Raw genomic sequence first — 19,883 nt, 5'->3', positions numbered from 1 at the left:
GATATAGCGATCTGTGTTGTGACTAGGTGGTACCTAGGTGTTCTGTTTGATGTGCTTTTTTATGACTTAAATCGCGGCCGGTATAGTTAATTACGCAAATTGTATTGTATAATTCGTTTTATTTATTTATACTAAATAATAAATAATAGGTTAAGATCTGAAATAAGTCTCATAGAAATCTGGCCTGAAGTTATAATTTCAGTTGACCATATACATTTGAATATAATTGTTACTAATTTCTAACGTCTTGCGAACTAAACGTGTGAATTATTCAAATACTTTTCATATACACAATCACGCATAGTATTCTTAAGCATATTTATAAAGTTTAATTAAATGCTTAACCACACTTTCTCAACGTGATTTATTCATTGTTATAACAGCTTTATTTATCTTTGACACACAAAACTTTACCCATGAAACACTATTTATTACACTGTGTAAACCATAGCAAATTATTATTAGTTTTGGAGATCCGCCGCCGTACCTATAGTACCAATGTTTCATAGAATGTGGTAATTTTGTTGCTAACATCTAATGTTTCCTCATGTTTGCTAATAGGAAGTATGTTAACATAATTAATTAACTCGCGAGCCGAAAATATAATAAACGTAAACCCAAGTGCAATCAACTTGCCCGTACTAGTGATAATTGTATGTACAAACGTTTGAGATCGCTAATATACGAACTACGAGAAGTACTGACTATGTTTAGTGCAAAATTCTACTCATATCGCGCAAGCTTTGTACTTTATTTTATTTCATTCAATTTGTTGCCAGTAAGCGTAAAGGATCTTAAGGCTGGAAGAACAAGTAAGGGGCCTTTGCGCAGCAGAGTGATCTTACACATGCTATACTTAAAAATAAATATAGTATGATGTACATACGATTTTATGCTCTGGTCTGGCGCAAACACTAAGCCAGATAGAAAAGGAATGTACCTGTATTTAATACAAGCATTTAATGAGCACTTAGCAAAAGTCTAGACTTTCAAACTCAGAGAATATTTCCTTCTCAAGACTTAAGTAATTAATGAAGTTTATTCATATTTAAAGTGTCGGGATTAGGTCAAAGCAATCGTAACTAATTATTTTAATTAAATGTTGTAAAAAATGACCTCTACATATTTCTTTGGATTGGATTCTTTGGACCTCTACATATTGAATACTTAAAAAGCAAATGAAGGTGTTTAAAAGTATTTTGTAAACGATTGCACATTTCGGTAGGCACTTCACAAAGTATCTCTAAAATTTGCTATTATTCATATTACTGCATATACGTTCTAATTTAATATACAAATGCGAAGCTTCACATGTTTGAATATTAAATTTACCGAAATGTTTGTAACCACGGCCTGAGAGATCTAGACTACTGAAATATATCTAGCAACATTTTATACAAAACGACGCCGACGTAATCTAATAAAATTGAATCAAGAATTAAGCTCGCAATTAAAAAAAATATTTCAATTTTATGTTCTGCGATAAACACTATTAATAAACATTTTGATGTAGAGACAAAAAAGTGTTTTATGATTATTTCAATTTAATTAACAGTTTTATAGAAATGTTTTCGTTTTACGGTACACAGGGGTGGCTGTTAATGGAAACAGTGACATATTAAAAACCTGATGCGCAAGCCAGAAGTGTCACTTTCATTTGTGTATCCGGATTTAAAACTAAAAGACGGGTTTTTAAAAGCAAGTATGTCGTTTTAAAACTATAAAGATTATATTGATTAAGAAAGATGTAAAAATGTCTTGTGTTACTCGGCTGTCTTGAATGTATCTTCTTATGTGTTTGCTTAACAGTACATATATGCTTACTGTATATATTTGTTTCGTTAATGTATCACAAAAGAAACAACCGTCTCGATAATCAGACATCTCTATATAGAAAACAAGTTTCGTTTAAAACAGAAACTAAAACCTACGCTTAAAACAGTTACAACTTGCAGTAGGCGTTGATTGGCGTATCTTGATCACAAAAGAAAGTGCAATATCTAGATTGCACACTTCTATAAGAAATAGAGTCGTGATTTCATCAGTCTACGACAGTTAATAAAAGATGCGATTGTCTTTATGTATTACAATGGAACTAGAAAGTGTGAGAAGCTTTGTACTGTGATAATATTAATTGTTTTACTGGTCTTAGAACTATCGGGGTGAGGCGGTCATATTGCTTTATGTCCGCGTACTAGAAAGATGCGCTCAAAAGATGGATGTGCGTTAACATTGTACTACACTTAATTTACTTTATGTGCCATCTCGGTGTTTAAAATTATAATTACAGTTTACCGACTCACGTTTACCTATTGTCTGTAGATCGTTTCAAAGGAGTGTTAATGTTAATTGATCATTTAGTTTTACGATGTTTGATTTGACTTAATTGCATTCGATTGTTTTTACTCGAGTGCTTGAAATCGATTTTACGTGTAATTCCGGTTCACTTCGACAAACTAAATTAGACTGAGAGCGATTAGTTAGTTATTATTTTTCTTGTAATACGTGTAACAATAATTGCTAAGTGTGAAAAAGAAAAAGATTTTCGTCTGACCTTTAACTGTGCAATTTAAAAGTTGTTTCGTATATGTATTTTTAATGGTAAACTACATTTTCTCAACAGCTTTCTAATAATGTCGTCGATGAGAATTCTATACCTTACCAGAGCGGAGATATTGCAATGACATTTAACTCTGCCGTTTTCCCTTTGACCTTAAGCGCAGTAAAACCTGCATTTACCTCAAAGTAATGAAAGTCCTCGTTATGACGGCTGCGTACTGATGTTAATATAATTACGAGCGTAATATCGTAGCCGGCGAGTTTCGTTCGATTACAAACATTTCCATGAAAGTGGACGTCTATAGCACAAATCGTTTTAGTCTGATTGCTTCGTCACGAATTTATTTGTTAGGTCATATTGAAACGCCATTGGAAATTTCGATTTTTTATAAAGAGAAAATGTCTTATTTCTCAATGTGTCATGATGTACTGTTTTATAAAGATTAGCATATTTTTAAATTTTTGGTCTTCGTACCTACATTGTTTAGGTACATAAAAATGACGAACCGTAATTAACAATAAAAAAACAAAAACGGAAGATCCGTTTTTATGAATTCTAGTAATTTATTTCAGTCTAGATTCGAAAACGTCGAAGCTCTAATAACTCTAAACGATTGGCATTAAACGAATTCTATATTTTATCAATGTTTGTCATAATAAATGGAAAGAGAGATTGTAGATAATAATTTACGTGATCAGAATAGCAAAACAAACGAATTCGAAATGTTGCGTAATGATTTCTCGTGACGTAGCGTGGTGAGGTGAAATTCGCCTTTCGCAGGCATCCAAATTAGAGAGTTCAATATTGTGTCAGTTCTGACAGAGGTAACCATGAATCACTAATTTGGGTTCTCGGACAACAGACAATGACTAAAATTATTTATAAGGAACGCGATAAATAAATTAAGTGGTTCTAAATACTAATTATGAGATCAATAATAGCACTGAGGTAATCTCACTTAGATATTATGCAGTTTGCAAAAAAATATTCCTTTACAGAATAAAATAAATGAAGAAAAAAAGCGTTTTAGAAATCATCCTTTTGGTAAATACCCATTTTCCACGTTTAACGCGAATACATGGACACAACGTGAACAATGTTTTCCGAATAAATAATCGTGTTGATTTTGAACCGGTCATCGATAGTCATGAAGTGAATGACAATGGGCCGGGTGTTGGCGTCAGCGTCAGGCACACGTCGGTGGCGCCACGCCATGATGCCACTCGTCCGACCGGTGAAAGTGTTTCGCGAAAGTGAAGCCGGAACCAAACGCGCTGACGTCACAAGCGATTTGCGCAAGAGCACCCGGCTATGGTGAGACGTTGCGAAATCTTACCTCCACTGTATTGTTGACGATACGTTCGGTGATGCCGTTTTTGTGTTGCGCGCCGATCTTACTTTGTTAAGTAAATTATGTTGTTTGTGTAATACTATTCTAGCCTTTCAAACTATTATGCTCAATCTTGAATAATGACACTCATTTGTTATTTGTTTAACATCGAACAATACGTGTTTTATTCCATGTTCGATTCACGATTTAAAGGTGAACCCGTAATTTGGAGGATGACTATTGAATACTTGTGAATATCCATTAAATAAGCAGTTTGATTGCAAGATTTCTTTAACTTTCTATTGCAAGAGATATTTTTGTAATTCGTGTCTCAAAACAATAAAATAAGAGTTATTATAATGTGGATATAAATCACTGCGGTGTATCGTTTTAATGCTATTTCAGAATAGTAGTGTCAAGCAGTAATTATATCTCATTACAGTGCAGTCTCGTGAGAGAAACGTATCACAATACAACATTAAATAGAAGATATTTTCATAACGTTTTTGACGTTTCATTTACAGTTGGCCTTTGTAGGTTTATGTGTTCTATTTGAATAAGGTCGCAATAAGCTCGGTGTCTCGATTTGCGTATTGTTAACACGGATGAGGGAGGCTGAGAAAACTTTTGCTACAATGTAATATCGGGCTAACGGGAAATAAAAGTATTAAAGTAAAAACTGGATTGTACTGACGGTAAAGCCTTGTCTGCATGAGAAGAGAATCGCATTCATGCATTCGTTGAGGATACGAAACTACGAGATCCTTATTGTATTTATTTTTAAATGTGATATTTCAGAAAAGCTCTACAATCCATTGTAGACCTTGATGTATGACTTTCATAATTAGCGATTACATTTATATGCACTTCTATCGATAACGATAATAGGCGTGATTTAAACATCAAAATTATACGAAATCGCTGTTATTATGCTCACGTAAAGTAATAAATTCAAATCAATTAGACAATTGTTTAACTTCCCACCTCCTTTGTGGTTATTAAAGGAAGCAATTATAACAATAATTAATATCCTCTTTCCATACTATATCCTCGTCCTTAATTCATCAAATATATATGATCATCACGACTCACGGCCATTACCCGTTAGTCTTACTAGTGAGCATTCAGCTTCGCCATAACGATATCTGCCGAAACTTTATTGCTTTTTGACGATCAAGTGTAATCAGCAGCCGACAGACATTGCTAAACCCAGCACGTAGTTACCAAGACCCGGCCAGAAATATAAATTCGTTTTAATTAAAACTTTGCAGATGTTGTATTATCTCGAGATTAATACACCCATCCATGTGGGTTTTTATTTGTTGTTAATTAAGTAATTTTAGATGCCATTTGGAGCAAATGACTGTGCGTTAATGACTTAGATAATGTGCTTGAAGTTACATTATAAATTAAGGTACATTTGTCATCTGAAAACTTATTAATTACGCTAAATCTTCAGACAGTCCATGTGTAATTACGATGACCACGCACAATCCATTAAGCATAGGATGATACTTCATATCAGACGGATTAACACATAAATACTAATTGACCCATTTGTTGTACCTTTCTTTCGGGTCACAGAACATACCATTCAACCTTGGGTAATTGAATGAAAATACTTTGAAGCTTGTACCTCACACGGCTCAATCCCACATCCTATCTGCTTTATGTATGGCTCGCTTCACTGAATCCGCTATGGACGGGATGGTCCCGTGAGCTTATTTATTCATATACCTACGTACATTTTCAAATAAATCCGAAGTTATATCATTCCGTTTTAGAATAACGAATTGAATTTTGCGCAAATACCGTTTGGAAACTTCTGAAATATAACTCTTTAGATATTGAATGTTGTCGCTAAACAAACTTTCCTATCTACGATATTGATTAGGAATAGATAATAAAGTTCCTGATAAGACTTTACCAAATAAGGGTTACGTGTTTAGATAACGTCGCCTGTAATAAACCTACCTTTCGTTCATAAATTACGAAAATCATGTAATGAGGACATACTGATAAAGTGACTGTATGTATGCAGCATAATAAAACGGCAGGTTTTGAAAATTCAAGTCCTTAATTCAATTTGTTAAATGCCAAAGATGGTAATTTAAAATCCTCGTCGATAACTGCAAGCACTAGGCTCTAGACCAACGGCCAGTAGCTAAGATTAAAGTGTTGTATTTACGAGGTGTAGCTACCCCATCGAGGTCAACTGCGCAATTGAATATTAATAGTATCAGGTGCTCAGTTGGGCGAGCTTTAAAATGGATAATACGCAACATAGTAACTTTCCCTTAACAAAATAAATATTCACGAAAACTTTCTGAATGAAAATGAGACAGAATTCAAATGTGTCTGGTTGTAACTTGAACAAAAAGCCTGCGAAGTATTTATTAGAGATAATAAATTGTGATATTACGTTGGATAGGGGTGGGCGCTTAGACACGTATTGTAAATTATGTATTATTTCTGAACGCTAAGGATCCTTTACCTCGGTCGAGTCATTCTAACGGTTTGAATATTAAGGTTCTTAGGATTACCTGGATTCTTTGTACAGAATTAAGCGGGTATCCGTTTTCTAAAAGGCCTTTGAAATTTAAGACTACCCATTCGCCTAAGTTTACTTGAGTATAAATAACATTAATGTTATCTACTTACGAAATGAGCTAGGATTGTAATCGCATAGATTATTATTTTCATATTTCATTTGCTTTGAATTACCTAAGTACTCTTCTAGGTAAAAACAAGATTCATTGTGTAACATAAATATGTAACAAACAATCACTTAATCCTAAATTGGAATAGGTACGTGTTTATCAGTTGATTTGCTACCATTAGACCGTTCGGAGTTAATGATTCGTTAAATGGCCGGTTAAGTAACTCAGCGTAATACTAAGCCAAAGAAAGGGCGGACATTGGGCGCAATGCAAGGGCACTGAGGCGCCCTTGTCGGGGCGCAGTCTGGAGGTCGCGGATGTACCCTTACTTCGTCCCTCACACCCACTTTCCTTCCATAAAGTCGGACTATGATAACTTTGTTATTTCTACAAATCTATACAGGCCAGACTGATTAAACCTCACTGTGGGGCGCAAAACTTTTCAAAGGGCGGACGTTGGGTGAAGTGCAAGGGCGAAGCGCCCTTGTGCTCGTAAAGTCTGAAGGTCGACATGTACGAATCGTCCCTCTCATACATACCCCTACCACTGTTTTTCAGTGTTAACTAGACTGGCAAATAGAAAAAAAGTGTTTTGAACGTTCCTCGAATCTCATGTATTCCTGGCCGGTAGCCAAATGAAACATAAAGTACCTAGTCGATTTAAATATATAAAGTGCATTGCGGCTTGGAGGAAACTTATTATCCTGTTTCCATTGTGGCTGCTAGTAAATAGAAATAGTTAAATTACGTAATGGCTCCTGTTTATTTTCCTATATCGGTGAATTCTATAGACAAGTACATCGCCATATCTGAAGACGCAGCTTATTCATAGAAGACAGCCGATTAAATTATGCCCTTTTGTAATCATTTGAATAATTGTATTTGTATTCTGTATTATTCGATTAAATAATATAGACAAGGCCAAAAAGGTGAACAGTTGCTGCTTCGAATGGGCTACAATGACACGCCTTCTGGCTGTATACACTCATGTTTATTGACTTTGTCCCGTTAACCTTAAAATGTGATGTTACCAAACTTGTGAATAATTTCTATTAGAAATCATATTTGCATACTTAACATTTTGGCTTGACATTTATCATGTAATGTACGTATTTGTTTTCTAGAATAACATTGAGTGAGACAGACGGATTAATCGAAACCGTAGTAGGCGACACACTTTTGTCTGTATTGTTTGTAACTGTCAGAAAACTATTTGATCAAACAACGTTTAAAATAACTTTGTTTGTATTGTATATATTATTGCAAACATTGTATTTTATCACGAGCTGACTCTTAAACCGATTTGCTTTCAAAGTCCATACATTATTATACTTAAGAAGTGATGACTTGAATTTAGTATTGAAAGTCAACGATTTTAATAGTCAAACCCCGAGTTAGTCCCATAGATCTGTTCGTAATGACGTTTGTACAGATACTTGGATACAACAATCTTCCGATTTATGGTTGAGTGGAATACAAATGAGGTTGGGGCATAGTTCTTAATATTGCTCAGTCATAGAGGCTCGACACGTCATGGTTTATTGCCTCGTAAAGTGAGCTCGTGCCGCGAAAACGCATAACTTTGTATTAAGTTACAATTTCTTTGCCTAGATCATCCATTATACAGTGCGCGCTTAGACACAACTCCCGCATTGAACCCTAAAAACCGATCATGTACAGTTATTAAGGTATACAGTTATTTTATCGTATTTTTTAATGTTTTCGTTGCGGATTTCGTAATTCACTTTATTATTTGTTGAAGTATCCATAAAAGTAAAGATAATCCATTTTAATTGTTAAGCCAGAAAATAGTAGAGAAAGTGTATAATCGATTGAATCCGTTCTAGTTTCAAGTTGTATATGCGTTTCGCATCGTGATTTTCAATCTAGAACTCTTGTTACCGTCTAATGTTACTAAACGCAAAACACGAGATTTAGTGAATGTAGCAGATAGGAACCTCAAAGAAACAAAAACGTAAACGCTTTACGCGTTAGTGAAAGTGCAGCTCTGAGCGGCGCCAATCAAAATCACATTAACCTTCGATACGGCGCAAGCGCATCTGATCATTGTTTTGTATGTTTTAGACGTAAAGCTTATTTTTATGGTTTTATTTTCTTATTTTTTCATCTGAAATTGTTTTCTTTTTATCTACAAATAGAAACGGTTCATTGGTAAAATATTAGTAGCTTATTGGTTTGGATACCAAACCAAAAAGCTACTAATATTGTATTTCTATCATATATTCTAAACACATCAGTTTACACATGATGTTGTAGGCATTCTGCTAACAAATGATGCATAGTATTACCAGCCCATTTAATGGCAATTAACACATCGATGATTAGCGTAAACAATAGGTAGTTATCGAGTAAACGGGCCGAATACTTGCGCAGGCGGCGCCTGGTGCGCTCGACGGAAACGCAATTACGTGAACATTCACCGGAAGACATTGCGAACACAGGTAAAAAGCGCTAAATGCAAATGCGGGCCCAATTGGAAATTTAAATTTAAAAAAAGAACACAAGTTTCACCTTAAAGAAGTTTTACTGACTGGCAAGGCCCCCTTCATTGTTAAAAGGTTCGGTTAATGTTAACCTCCTTACACATTAATGGCCCTTAAATATATGTAAATGCTGGAATCGTCCTTTATACATAAATACAGTGTTTATGTAAATTACATCATTTATTAATTACGATTGTCTAGACATGACAACGCGATAAAATATAATATATCACTCTGTTTGACATTTTGTAGCCGACCTTGACTTAACGGTAAATATTTAATAGCATTATGATTTTAATATGAATTCGCACTTTCGTAATTTTGACTTGAAACTATCATTAATTAAATTACTTGGAGAAAAGTGTTGCTATTCATACAAATTACGGGGCCGATACAAAAATGTCACTTAAGATTCTGTCACCCTTAGATTGTTACGCTGCCTTTGTCACTTTCACATTTAATATAGAGTCTATTCGATATATGCACAAGAAAGAACGTATTCACGTATCGTTTCCTCCATATGACTATCATAAAAATCTCGCAGTTCAAATGTATGGAGAACAACTTATTTTTATTTTTTACTTTGTTTACTTATTTTGTACCTAATGTAAGTGCTTTCACCATACTTATAATAAATAAATGAACGCTCAACAGACTGCTCCATGCAGTGCATAAACATGATGACTCCACCAATTCGTATAAGGATGCCAATACATAATGTTATTGACAAAAACTGAAAGGAGTGGAAATGGAAAGTGTACGGTAATGGTGATAATTAACTAGCGTGTCAAACATTTGGTGACTTTCAAATGTAAGCTGGTAATATTTCTTTTTCGCTTCTTCGCCTGCTAAATGTCGGTGTTGAATAATTACTTAACACATATAAAGTCATCGATTTAGTGCGCTAAACAATTATCTTTCGCCTCAGTTAATGTTTTTTTTTGTTATTGCCGATCGTTGTGAACGTGTTCTGTTTAATGAATTCAAAACTGAAATTTCACTATACACGTACTTAGTACCTACGTTTTGTATGGTTTGTACAATGTAATGAACTAATATTTTTGGCACTGGTATTTTTTAAATGTGTTCTAGATACCTAACAGACAATAATCAATTGTTACGTTTATTTTCTTGGAAAGTATGTACGACGACGATATGACTAGTGATAAGTGCCAAACTATTAGTAATGATGATTACTTGAAGTACTCAATTCATATTATATGTAGCAATCAATTAAGTAGACCACAAGCCTGTGGAAAATATCGTTTAAAAGTCATGAATTTGTGATACGCCTTATTTCGAGTGAGAGTTTTAGTTAATAATTTATGTTCTGCGGTAATAAAGGTTGCCTGAAATTATAACTATTTTTTACACCGAACACCGTCTAAGAACTTACCGCTCCTACCACGACTTGAGTGCCACGCCGACACTCGGCTATAAACGTCGCAACAACATTTCTAATAATTGAAACTTGATACGCGTTATCCGGCAAAAGAGAAAGTCTAGGCTTGATCAAAATATTATGACGCCTTCGGGGTAGCGCACAGACCTGTTTGGTACAACTAATAACTTTCCCTTAGCTATATAATATCAACTATGCTCTCGTAACAAGCGTAACATGTAATAACCACAGTGTTAGTCGGTTAACGCATCTATTCGAGAGCGAGAGTGGATGGTAAATTGATTTTGTCTAAGCACGCGACGGCAAGGGTCAATGGATCTGAACACTTTCTCTGATCCGCCGTGAACGATCTGAGCGATGCACTGCATGTTACGTGACACGAACTGCATGCTATTATTGTCTTTGTGCACACGTAATATGATCTAAACTCGCGTATTTGTTAGGTCACCGACTATTATAGTCATTTGTGGAAAGCGAGTAAAAAGTTAAAGTAATCATAATGCGGCTGCTTTCAATACTTGGTTGGTACCAATGAAAATAAAGGAATAAAAATATCAGTTAAATCTGAAGAACAATCTTGAAGTATAATTATCAGTGTCACTTAGTGTTAGGTAGAGCAGTCTTAAACCTTTGTCTAAGTCACGTTTAAAGCCTCAAAAATAGGACGAATAAGAAAATTTGAAAGACAAAACTTTCAGCTGATCTAAAATAAATTCAAACGTTACTTGTGAAATATTCAACGGCATCTAGTTATCTAGAAGGCGACCCCAATAAAGAACAAAGAAAAAGAAAGAAACGAAAATGCTGAGCCCAGATAATCTAACTCGTTCAAGCAGAAAGTAATATCGTATCCAACGTAACCTATTACAGCCAGGCCAAGGTTTCTCCGTACTTTTAACCTTTTCCAACTATTTCGAATATTGTTGCTCATTTTTATCGAATTATATGTATATGTGGGGTACATAGATAGCGCAGAACAAATTCAACCCTTTGGTAGATCAAAAAAAAATCAACATGGCTACATTTTTTATTTCATTTCAACCCTCTCGAGGGGTGGACTCGTTTGTGATGACAAACTTTTTAACGTGCCATTCCCGTGACATTGAAATGTGACACATAAGTATAGGATGTGTGTTCCGGCCACCCCTTGGCCTCTTTGTCCTGTCTACGGCCTTAGCAAATGGGATCAAATAGCTGCATGGACCGTTTTATACTATATATCGTAAATATGAAGTGCTACGAAATAAAACGAAATAAGCTATAAAAACTTGACATTTGTAAAACGCTTCCTTGTTATTTGTACTAAAGAAATAAACAAAAGGTTTAAAATATCGTTGCAGTTAATTAAGGAACAATGTATATTTTTTTAACTATAGATTCTATCGACCTCTCGATAGTTTAAGCGAGATCTTGCATGTACACGATTTAGCATTTTAATATTTATCATGGAATAATTTAATACACATACTCTTTAGTTTTAATTTATATCCGGTAAACCTTTTAATTCTAATACACTTTAATGCTTACATCGCCTATAAACAAAATAACAATAGATACTTTACGATGTAAACACATTAGCCACGTATAACTTTCATTTGTTGCCCGACGAAAGTTCTTGTTGTTAATATGAATATGCTAAATGAACTTGCGATCTGCATAGTACAGCCGAGTGCTTAGTTTGAATTAAAATGTTCTAATGACTTTTCTGGTACTTAGAATTTTAGATCAATTGTCTTTATTCAGCGAGGTAACAACCGATAATAATGATAAAATACTTTTACAGTTTACCTAACATTTAAACTCCACACAATTTGTCAAAACAAGTTGATTTATTGAAACCATCAATATTGGTATTTGAGTAGAAAATCTCAAAATTTATTGACTATTACAATTTGATACGCGAAGCGAAATCGTGTCTTAATGGTACTGCGGTCGACGTATTAAACAAAGTGAAACCCGAAAGAAAATGTTCACATGCTCTGAGCGCAAAGTAACAATCACTTGAGCACACAAAAGTACAGAGTTAATGTAAAGAAGGTACATAATATTCACAAAGCTGACGTTTATCGAGAGAGAGGTCTGACTCACGGAGTTCACTTTCACCGTCCCTGTGTTACGACGATACTGGCCGCACACGTCACGGGACCTACGGTGACTGCGGACAATAACGTGGAAAAGAGATTTTAAAAGGAAAATTTGTCTACGACATTCAAAATAAGGATATCAAGTGGATGTTGATAGATAAAATATATAAACGGTTGTCAGATTGTTGTTATAGATTCATAAAGTGTCATTCTCCTCTCATTAAGATTGACCTTCTGATCTTGAAAACCTAAGCAAATCTATTCGGAATCGGTCGAGAAATGCTGAGTCCTTAAAATTTCCAATTGATCGAAGTCTATGTACAGCGTAGATCCAAAGTTCGTATTTTTTGCTGATTAGTTATTTTTTGATAAGTAATTGAAATTATGAGGCGTCAATTCCTTTTAATAATGTAGTGTAATTCTGCGATGCTAAAAGATGATTAAGAAATGGCCAAATATTTTTTTGCAATATTTACGAAACAAAATATTTCGACAATAATTTACGAAATCGCCTCGATATGTAATTACTTATGAAGTTAACTCGCCATTGAAATATTTGTAGTAAATTATATAGAAATATAAAATCGTTCATTAATTAGTTTTTGACACCCCTAACAGGAAAGTGAAAAGTTAAGCACCCATTTATGTAGAACTGTTTCCAAAGCAGTTTAGTGTCCAATAAAATGTATTTTATTAACTTAGTTTGTTAGTGGCCTTTAAAATATAATATCACCTTTAAGGCCCTTTAAGTTTTTTGTAAGTAGGTAGTAAGCTGGTATTTGACTTTAATATTCTTCATTTTATTGTTACAGGTAAGTTTAACTGCCTCCTAGTGCGCTCGGAGAAAGCGGTAAGGGTACTAAGATTTATTTTATTACATCATGTTGTTAATGTGCTTACTGTTTATTATTATGTATTCAGGATCGTTGTCGTAAATTTCTCCTATTTATTTATAACTAGTGATTGAATAATTTAAATAACTACGCGCGTGCTGTAGTGTACATTTCTAAACTCCATAAAATACCGTAACCAAACTGAGAAGTGCGTCTTATCTACCTCGTTACCATTTAAACGAACAATTACAACAGTTGTTTTCTTTTTTCTCCACTCCGCAAGAAAAGTAAACAATGTTGAGCGGTTTAATTGTTAAGCGATTAGGGTTGTAAAGTTTTCCGGTGCATCGACGCCAGAACGATAGTCGCGTGGCTCGGCGAGTCAGAGGCACTCCCACTCGACACTCGCGGCCGCCGCCGGTTCGCACCGCACTCATTCACTCCAGTCTTCTGCCGACTGTCGCGGCGATAGCACGCGCGCACTCCGCTACACGCCTCGCCTCAGATGTTAGTGTACGATTACGACATCGCGTTACATCTCGAACTTTTACCGTGACAGTGAATTGTACTTTCACGAATATGGGTTAAACATCCCCTTTAGCGTGATGAGTCCGGGCGAGCGCGCCGCCCCCGGGCGCCGCGAACCCGCTCGCCCTCAGTATGCCACCACCGCACCGGGTTTCCCGCCGCCCTACTACCCGCCCTATGGTGTGCCGCACCCGAATGCATGGCTTGGCGCACCCTTAATATCAATGGCAGGTCGGGCACCACCTCAAGCCCGGAATACGCCTGTATCCAAGCTAGCTATGCACGCACAAGGAGCACCCCTCATCATTCAAAACAGACACGACCGAAGAAAGTTTTCAACTGCACCCGAGCAACGTAACCATCGGCCAGTCGGCCAGACCGAGCACGTCGCTAGAGACCGGTGTGATGCACCCGAGGGAAACAGGCCGCGTAACCAACAGCAGCAAACGCGTTCTACGCGAGGCGGACGTAACAACAACACGGATGCGGTCAGTGTCGCGAGCGATGAAAGTTCCGGCTCAACTAACTCTGAGACTATGTTGCCAAGGATAATCAAACCACGCAAACGACGTAAAAAGGACAGAAAACCTAATAATATTGCACCGCACGATTTATCGGCAGCAGCGTTAGATCTCGGCGACGTCGATCATTGTGCGGTTTCAGGCCTAACGTCATCGCATGGTATATATGAGGATACTTATTGTTGGGAAATGTCTTTACCTTACCGTTTGGATGTCAAAGTGATGGGATATCCGGAACCAGTACCGGAGACGTATCGAGTTTCAGCGTTAGGGGACGCGTTAGAAGCGACCCGATTTGGTTTAGCAGAGGCAGTTTCGCCTGCGGAGTCAGCTGTGAGTTCGTGTCAGTGTCGCCTTTGTGACCCCGTGGGACAAATCTGGGATGCCGATTCTATCGCAGATTTACTTGATGAAAATTCTTGTGGTGACTTCGCGCCTACGAAGTTAGAGGAGTCTATGAAAGTGGTTGGCCCTATGGGGAGGAGAGGAGCAGACACGACATTACGCCGCAGTTGGAGTGATCCTTCGTCAAGAGTTCCGGAGCGAAGAGATGTTAATAGTGGGGAAACGTATTCTGCCCCTAACTTGTACTCGTTATTTCCACCCACGAGAAGAGCCAGTTCGCCGGAACCTCGTTCTCCTCTTGCTCTAGATATATCCTCTGAAATTGTTACCTCCATGAACGGCCACCGTGACCTGGAAATCAAGTTGTTTTCGACCTCGCCCCCGGCTACGAACTCCGACCGTCGCTCCTTCTTCGCCAATAAAAGTGAAAGTGCTGTGAACAGATGTATCGCGAGCAACGATCTTAAAGTGAACAGTGTGGTGAATAATAACAGAGTCGAGTCTAGTGTCAAACCGACCGGCAAAAACAGTGAGGATGTGTCTGAAACGGGGTGTTTATCGGCATTCGTGACCGGTGAGCCTTCGCGCAACATTTGTGATTTAGCATTAATTACTGCCTGAGCTACTCGTGTTCGAGTAATGCGATATATTAAGTGGAACTTAGTGTTGTCGAGCTGACCAGGTGGCTCTACGCTCGCCATTTGAGCTGGACTCAAATTGTCTCAGCGAGGCATGCACGGAGCGTCTCACCACGGCCCACTAAAAATTGAGATCTCCGAATCGGTTTCCTGTAGATTCTATAATTAATTTATTGATAACACAATAGCGTAGGAAACTGACGGGGGACTTTATCTGGAAATATGTAGAGATTTAATATTCGCTGTTTATCATAATATTATATTCGTAGTATAAAATCATTAGGCCCCATCTATAACATAAAAAAACTAAGTGCTATTATTGAAAGTTAGTTGGGAGTAGGCGTCGGTGTCATACGGTTTATGTATGATCGGCGGATTTGCGAACAGTTAGTTAATTTGCAGCAGAAATGATGTAGAAGTCGTGCTTTCAGAGTAGAGATCACAATATACGATATATTATAAATCAATTGCAATTTAGTGAAACGAGCGGCCGTAGCGCTGTGCCGGGCCGGGCGCGCCATAACTCGCTGTGTGCAATTAGCGTTTCACACTACTGACACGGTTCTCGCGCTGCGGCTGCGCGCTCACTATTGCGGTTTCCCGCGGTTTTCACCGCGCGCGCCGTTCCGGGTGGCGCCTCGTGCGCGCACACCGCACAGTGGGACCGAAACGGGTTCACTGTCTCAAAAATGTGTATCTCTTTTGTCTTAAGTGATAACAACTTGAAAATTTCTACATATGTTATTGAATGTATGGGCTTTTTAATGAAACAAGTTTTAATTAATTGAACTTTAAACTTTATTATATAAAAATATTTAAAAATAGAAATGTCGAAAATATTATACAAAAAAAAAACAAAATTATGAAATAATTAGTGTTTATAAAGTCAACCATATAGTTTTTTATCAATCAAATCATAGTATATTATTTATTATATTATTCACTTTCAGGCAAATCCAAGAGCATTTTGGCTTCATCAAACAATTCCTTGTCTACAGTAAAGGTTGGTGTTCTCAGGCTTGAAATATATGGATCTGATGTAAATAATAATGAATGTAGAACATCTTCATTAGTTGCTGAACGAGAACACTTCCTGGAATGATGTAATCGGTATCGTCTGTAATCTTTGTTTCGCGCTTCTTGTGCATCTTCAGACAATTGGCCTATTGGTAAAATTGCAAAATGTCTTATAACACTTTCCCCATGAATAAGGATTTTATGGAGAGAGGATGGCATATAATACCAATTATATTTATTTACAAATATTTGAGCACTATCCATTGCGTACTGACCGAATTTGGTAGCATTTATTGCGATTCCAGATGACATTGTTTGTAGTATAATATATAGCCGTTTTATCAATTCTTCGTCAACACCAGTAATATTAGCTGAACAATGGTAGTTTGAAAAGAATCTCCGCGCAGTATTACCATCATTACTGTTACCAGTTCCTTGTCGGGGTTTGTCTATATGGAGGCCAAGTTCATTTCGGAACCTACTTTGCACACATTTTTTCTTCTCTTCTTTGCTTATTTTATTTTCTGGAGTTGTTGCTGACCATTTCTTAAACGAAAGATTATAAGAAATATGCAAAATGGTTTCCATAAATCTAATCCAGGCATGAAGAGTGGAAAGGCCATATTGGAAAGCTTCTTCGTTTTCGGGTTTAGAAGAAACTTTGTTTAGATCATTCATCTCTCTAGGTCTTGCTCCACATATAGTACACACAGAACTAGATGATGTATCTGTTAGTACTTGAGCAACTTTTCCATCAATCATGGTCAGCAATAGTTCATGTTTGACTTCAACTACGGTGTCATCTTTGCTTATCAGTGATGGAGTAAGTTCATCAATTTGTCTCTTGATATTATCAACAGTCTCTTTAGTCTGCTGTGGAGTTTCCTTGACAAATTTTATGGAAATGGGTCGGCAATAGCGAACAGAAGAGCACGTAGTATTTTGCCAGACTACAAGATTTGTTGATAAGTCAATTAGTTTTATAGGCACAAGAGAAGCAATGAATAAATTGGCATCTGATATTAGCTGGGTCTCACCTGGCAAAGCCTGTTTATATTCACTTTGACCAGATGATCCGTCACAGCCCCATTTAACGTATAACTTCAGATTTCTGTATCCTGGTTTGTATACCGAATTAATTTGAAGAATCCGAGCTGTAGTATGATCTAAAAGATCTTGGAGTTTGATAGAAGCTCCAATGTCATTAATTTCGATACTAGAACTTGGGGGATAGCACATTTTTTTAGCATCTAATATCATATTATATGACGGAAAGATAAATACATTTTTTTCAGATAAACGAGACCTTAATAATCCGTACTGAGATTTCGTTAAGTCCAAATCAATAAACATACACAGAGCTTCATCTTTTGAATAAGGAGTTATTAATTCCGTATCATCTGTCATCTTCTTAAGGACTTCCTTTTTGTCTTTCTTGGGTAAAGTTCGTACAATACTCAGAATAGAGGCTTCGTCTGATTCACCAATAGACCGTAAATGTTGGACATACGCATTATGTATAAATTCAAACCCATATTCTTGTACGAGTTCCATATTTTTTCGTTTTTTTGATTTCTCTGACGATTCTTCATATGGCTTAGGAGGTCGACCACGTTCACCTGAAGAAGTTGTAGGAGTATTATCTTCAAATGTTACCTTGAATTCACCATCCAACCAAGCACTGTTACTTTTTTCAAAGCGATCTTTTATTCTTCTCGCCTTTTCCCATCGATCGTTAAATTTAGATAGTAAATTTTTCCGAATACTTGCTCCAACTATATCAGCTCTCTCTGATGACAATGTAAAAGTGTCCATCAAATATTTTTTTAATTCAGTATAATTTGTGCCCGAGTTTATGAAAAAGTCACATAAAACCCTACGAGCACAAACAAAGTCACTCATTGTAATAAATAAATAGTTAGGAATTTACCAACTATACTAAACACTGAAAAGTCACTTTATGAATGTTAGGCTATGAATTGTAACTTGAATTTATATGATTCAGATCGCAGTGCAGTGTGCAATGTGTATACGTACTCGTGGTTTTGATATCTTTTGCGGTTATTGAAAAAAATATCTTTATCACTTACCCACAATTAGAGCTATCGAGCTATCACTACAAGTTCCTACCACTAAATTGATTGTTTTATCTTGGTTTTAGTTATCAGACCTCGTGAATAAATATTATTTTTATTGTGTCCATTTTGGGAATACTATCAGAAAATAATAAAATATTGCCAAAATTTAAAATTTTACTTTGAGAGATATTTTTGTGTCTGACAAGAAAAAGGCAAAAAAGGAGCAAAATTTTTTTGTTCCTTTGTAAATTAGAGTAATCAAATATTTTAATAAGATAAGTAACAAAGCAGCGGCAAACAGCGCTAAACTTCGAATGTCTATTTGAATACCAAGAAAATCACGTAAAAAAAGAGTCACATTAAAACGAAAATAACATCTTGCTTAAAATATAGATTATTATGTTTGTATTTTTTATAATTACTTCAAGCTTTGCGCTTTCCAAAAATGTATAACACATATATAGTTCTATATGAAAGATTTCTAGGAAATTCATTTGAAATGTCTGTATGAATAATTCAGTCGAATCAATATTCTGACTCTATGCACTTCAGCAACTCATTTTACTAATTCGGTTATAAATAAAAAAATAATTTATATCGAAATTAAATTACCTGTTCATTAAACTATTGATTTTCGTCAAAAGAATTCGGGAAAACCTATTTTCGCAAAAATCATTTTTGAGATGGCGTTATAAGGAGGGTTACCACCGTGCACCGGTTCCTACCTCTAATGACTTTTTTCATTCCGACCAAGTCTTGGCTCTCTCTGACCATTATGTTTTACATGAATATTCAGACAATTTAATGTAAAAAATACTTAAAAGGTGTAGGCTACTCCGCTTATCTAAAAATCTATCGATCTTAATGTGCTTATCAGTATTTCTAATTAAAACCTTAATAAAACATAGTCATTCGTCACGTTTGAAGTATCAAGCTAGTTTTAGGTATAGATTTCGTTATTGTTATATCGTAAGCGATGAACACGTTTTCGGATTGCACACATCACGTCTGAGCACAAAATTCACGAAAGTATAATTATCTGTCATTGAAATGATTATCGTGAACGCTGCTCATCATCTTTATCATTATTTGCACTTTACATCACGTTTCATCGCTGCGATCGCAAATCTTTGTTAGCGTTGAAATTACCATTATTTCCTACAGTTACGTGACTTCAGTTACTAAGTGTGTTAATCTCGCGTTTCTGCGTTCCTCTAGTTACGTAACAGGTGCGCCGTAGATAAAATGCTACGATACACAGTTTTTATGCCAGGCTGTTATCTGTTTGTTAAACTTAAAACTGTGTACAGAAGGGGCCATTTAGGAAGTTAAAGATCTTAAACTTCCTAGATTTGTAAAAAACGGTACACATAAAACGTCCGC

General features: G+C 36.1%; 2 protein-coding genes across 2 annotated transcripts in view; both read left to right on the top strand.

The window, feature by feature from the left end:
• The window catches only part of LOC113496590 (CCR4-NOT transcription complex subunit 6), a 131,801-nt gene that overhangs the window by 15,665 nt on the left and 96,253 nt on the right, over positions 1-19,883 (top strand). The gene's annotated exons all lie outside the window — the stretch shown is intronic.
• LOC113496592 lies at positions 13,514-16,053 on the top strand. Its single transcript, XM_026875863.1, has one exon. It carries the CDS (start codon positions 13,979-13,981, stop codon positions 15,386-15,388), a length of 1,410 nt encoding a protein of 469 aa, XP_026731664.1. The 5' UTR covers positions 13,514-13,978; the 3' UTR covers positions 15,389-16,053.

This window comes from Trichoplusia ni, chromosome 8, assembly GCF_003590095.1.
Source record: "Trichoplusia ni isolate ovarian cell line Hi5 chromosome 8, tn1, whole genome shotgun sequence".
NCBI lineage: Eukaryota > Metazoa > Arthropoda > Insecta > Lepidoptera > Noctuidae > Trichoplusia > Trichoplusia ni.
Note: the sequence above shows the minus strand (reverse complement) of the source record. Positions and strands in the feature narration are given on the sequence as shown.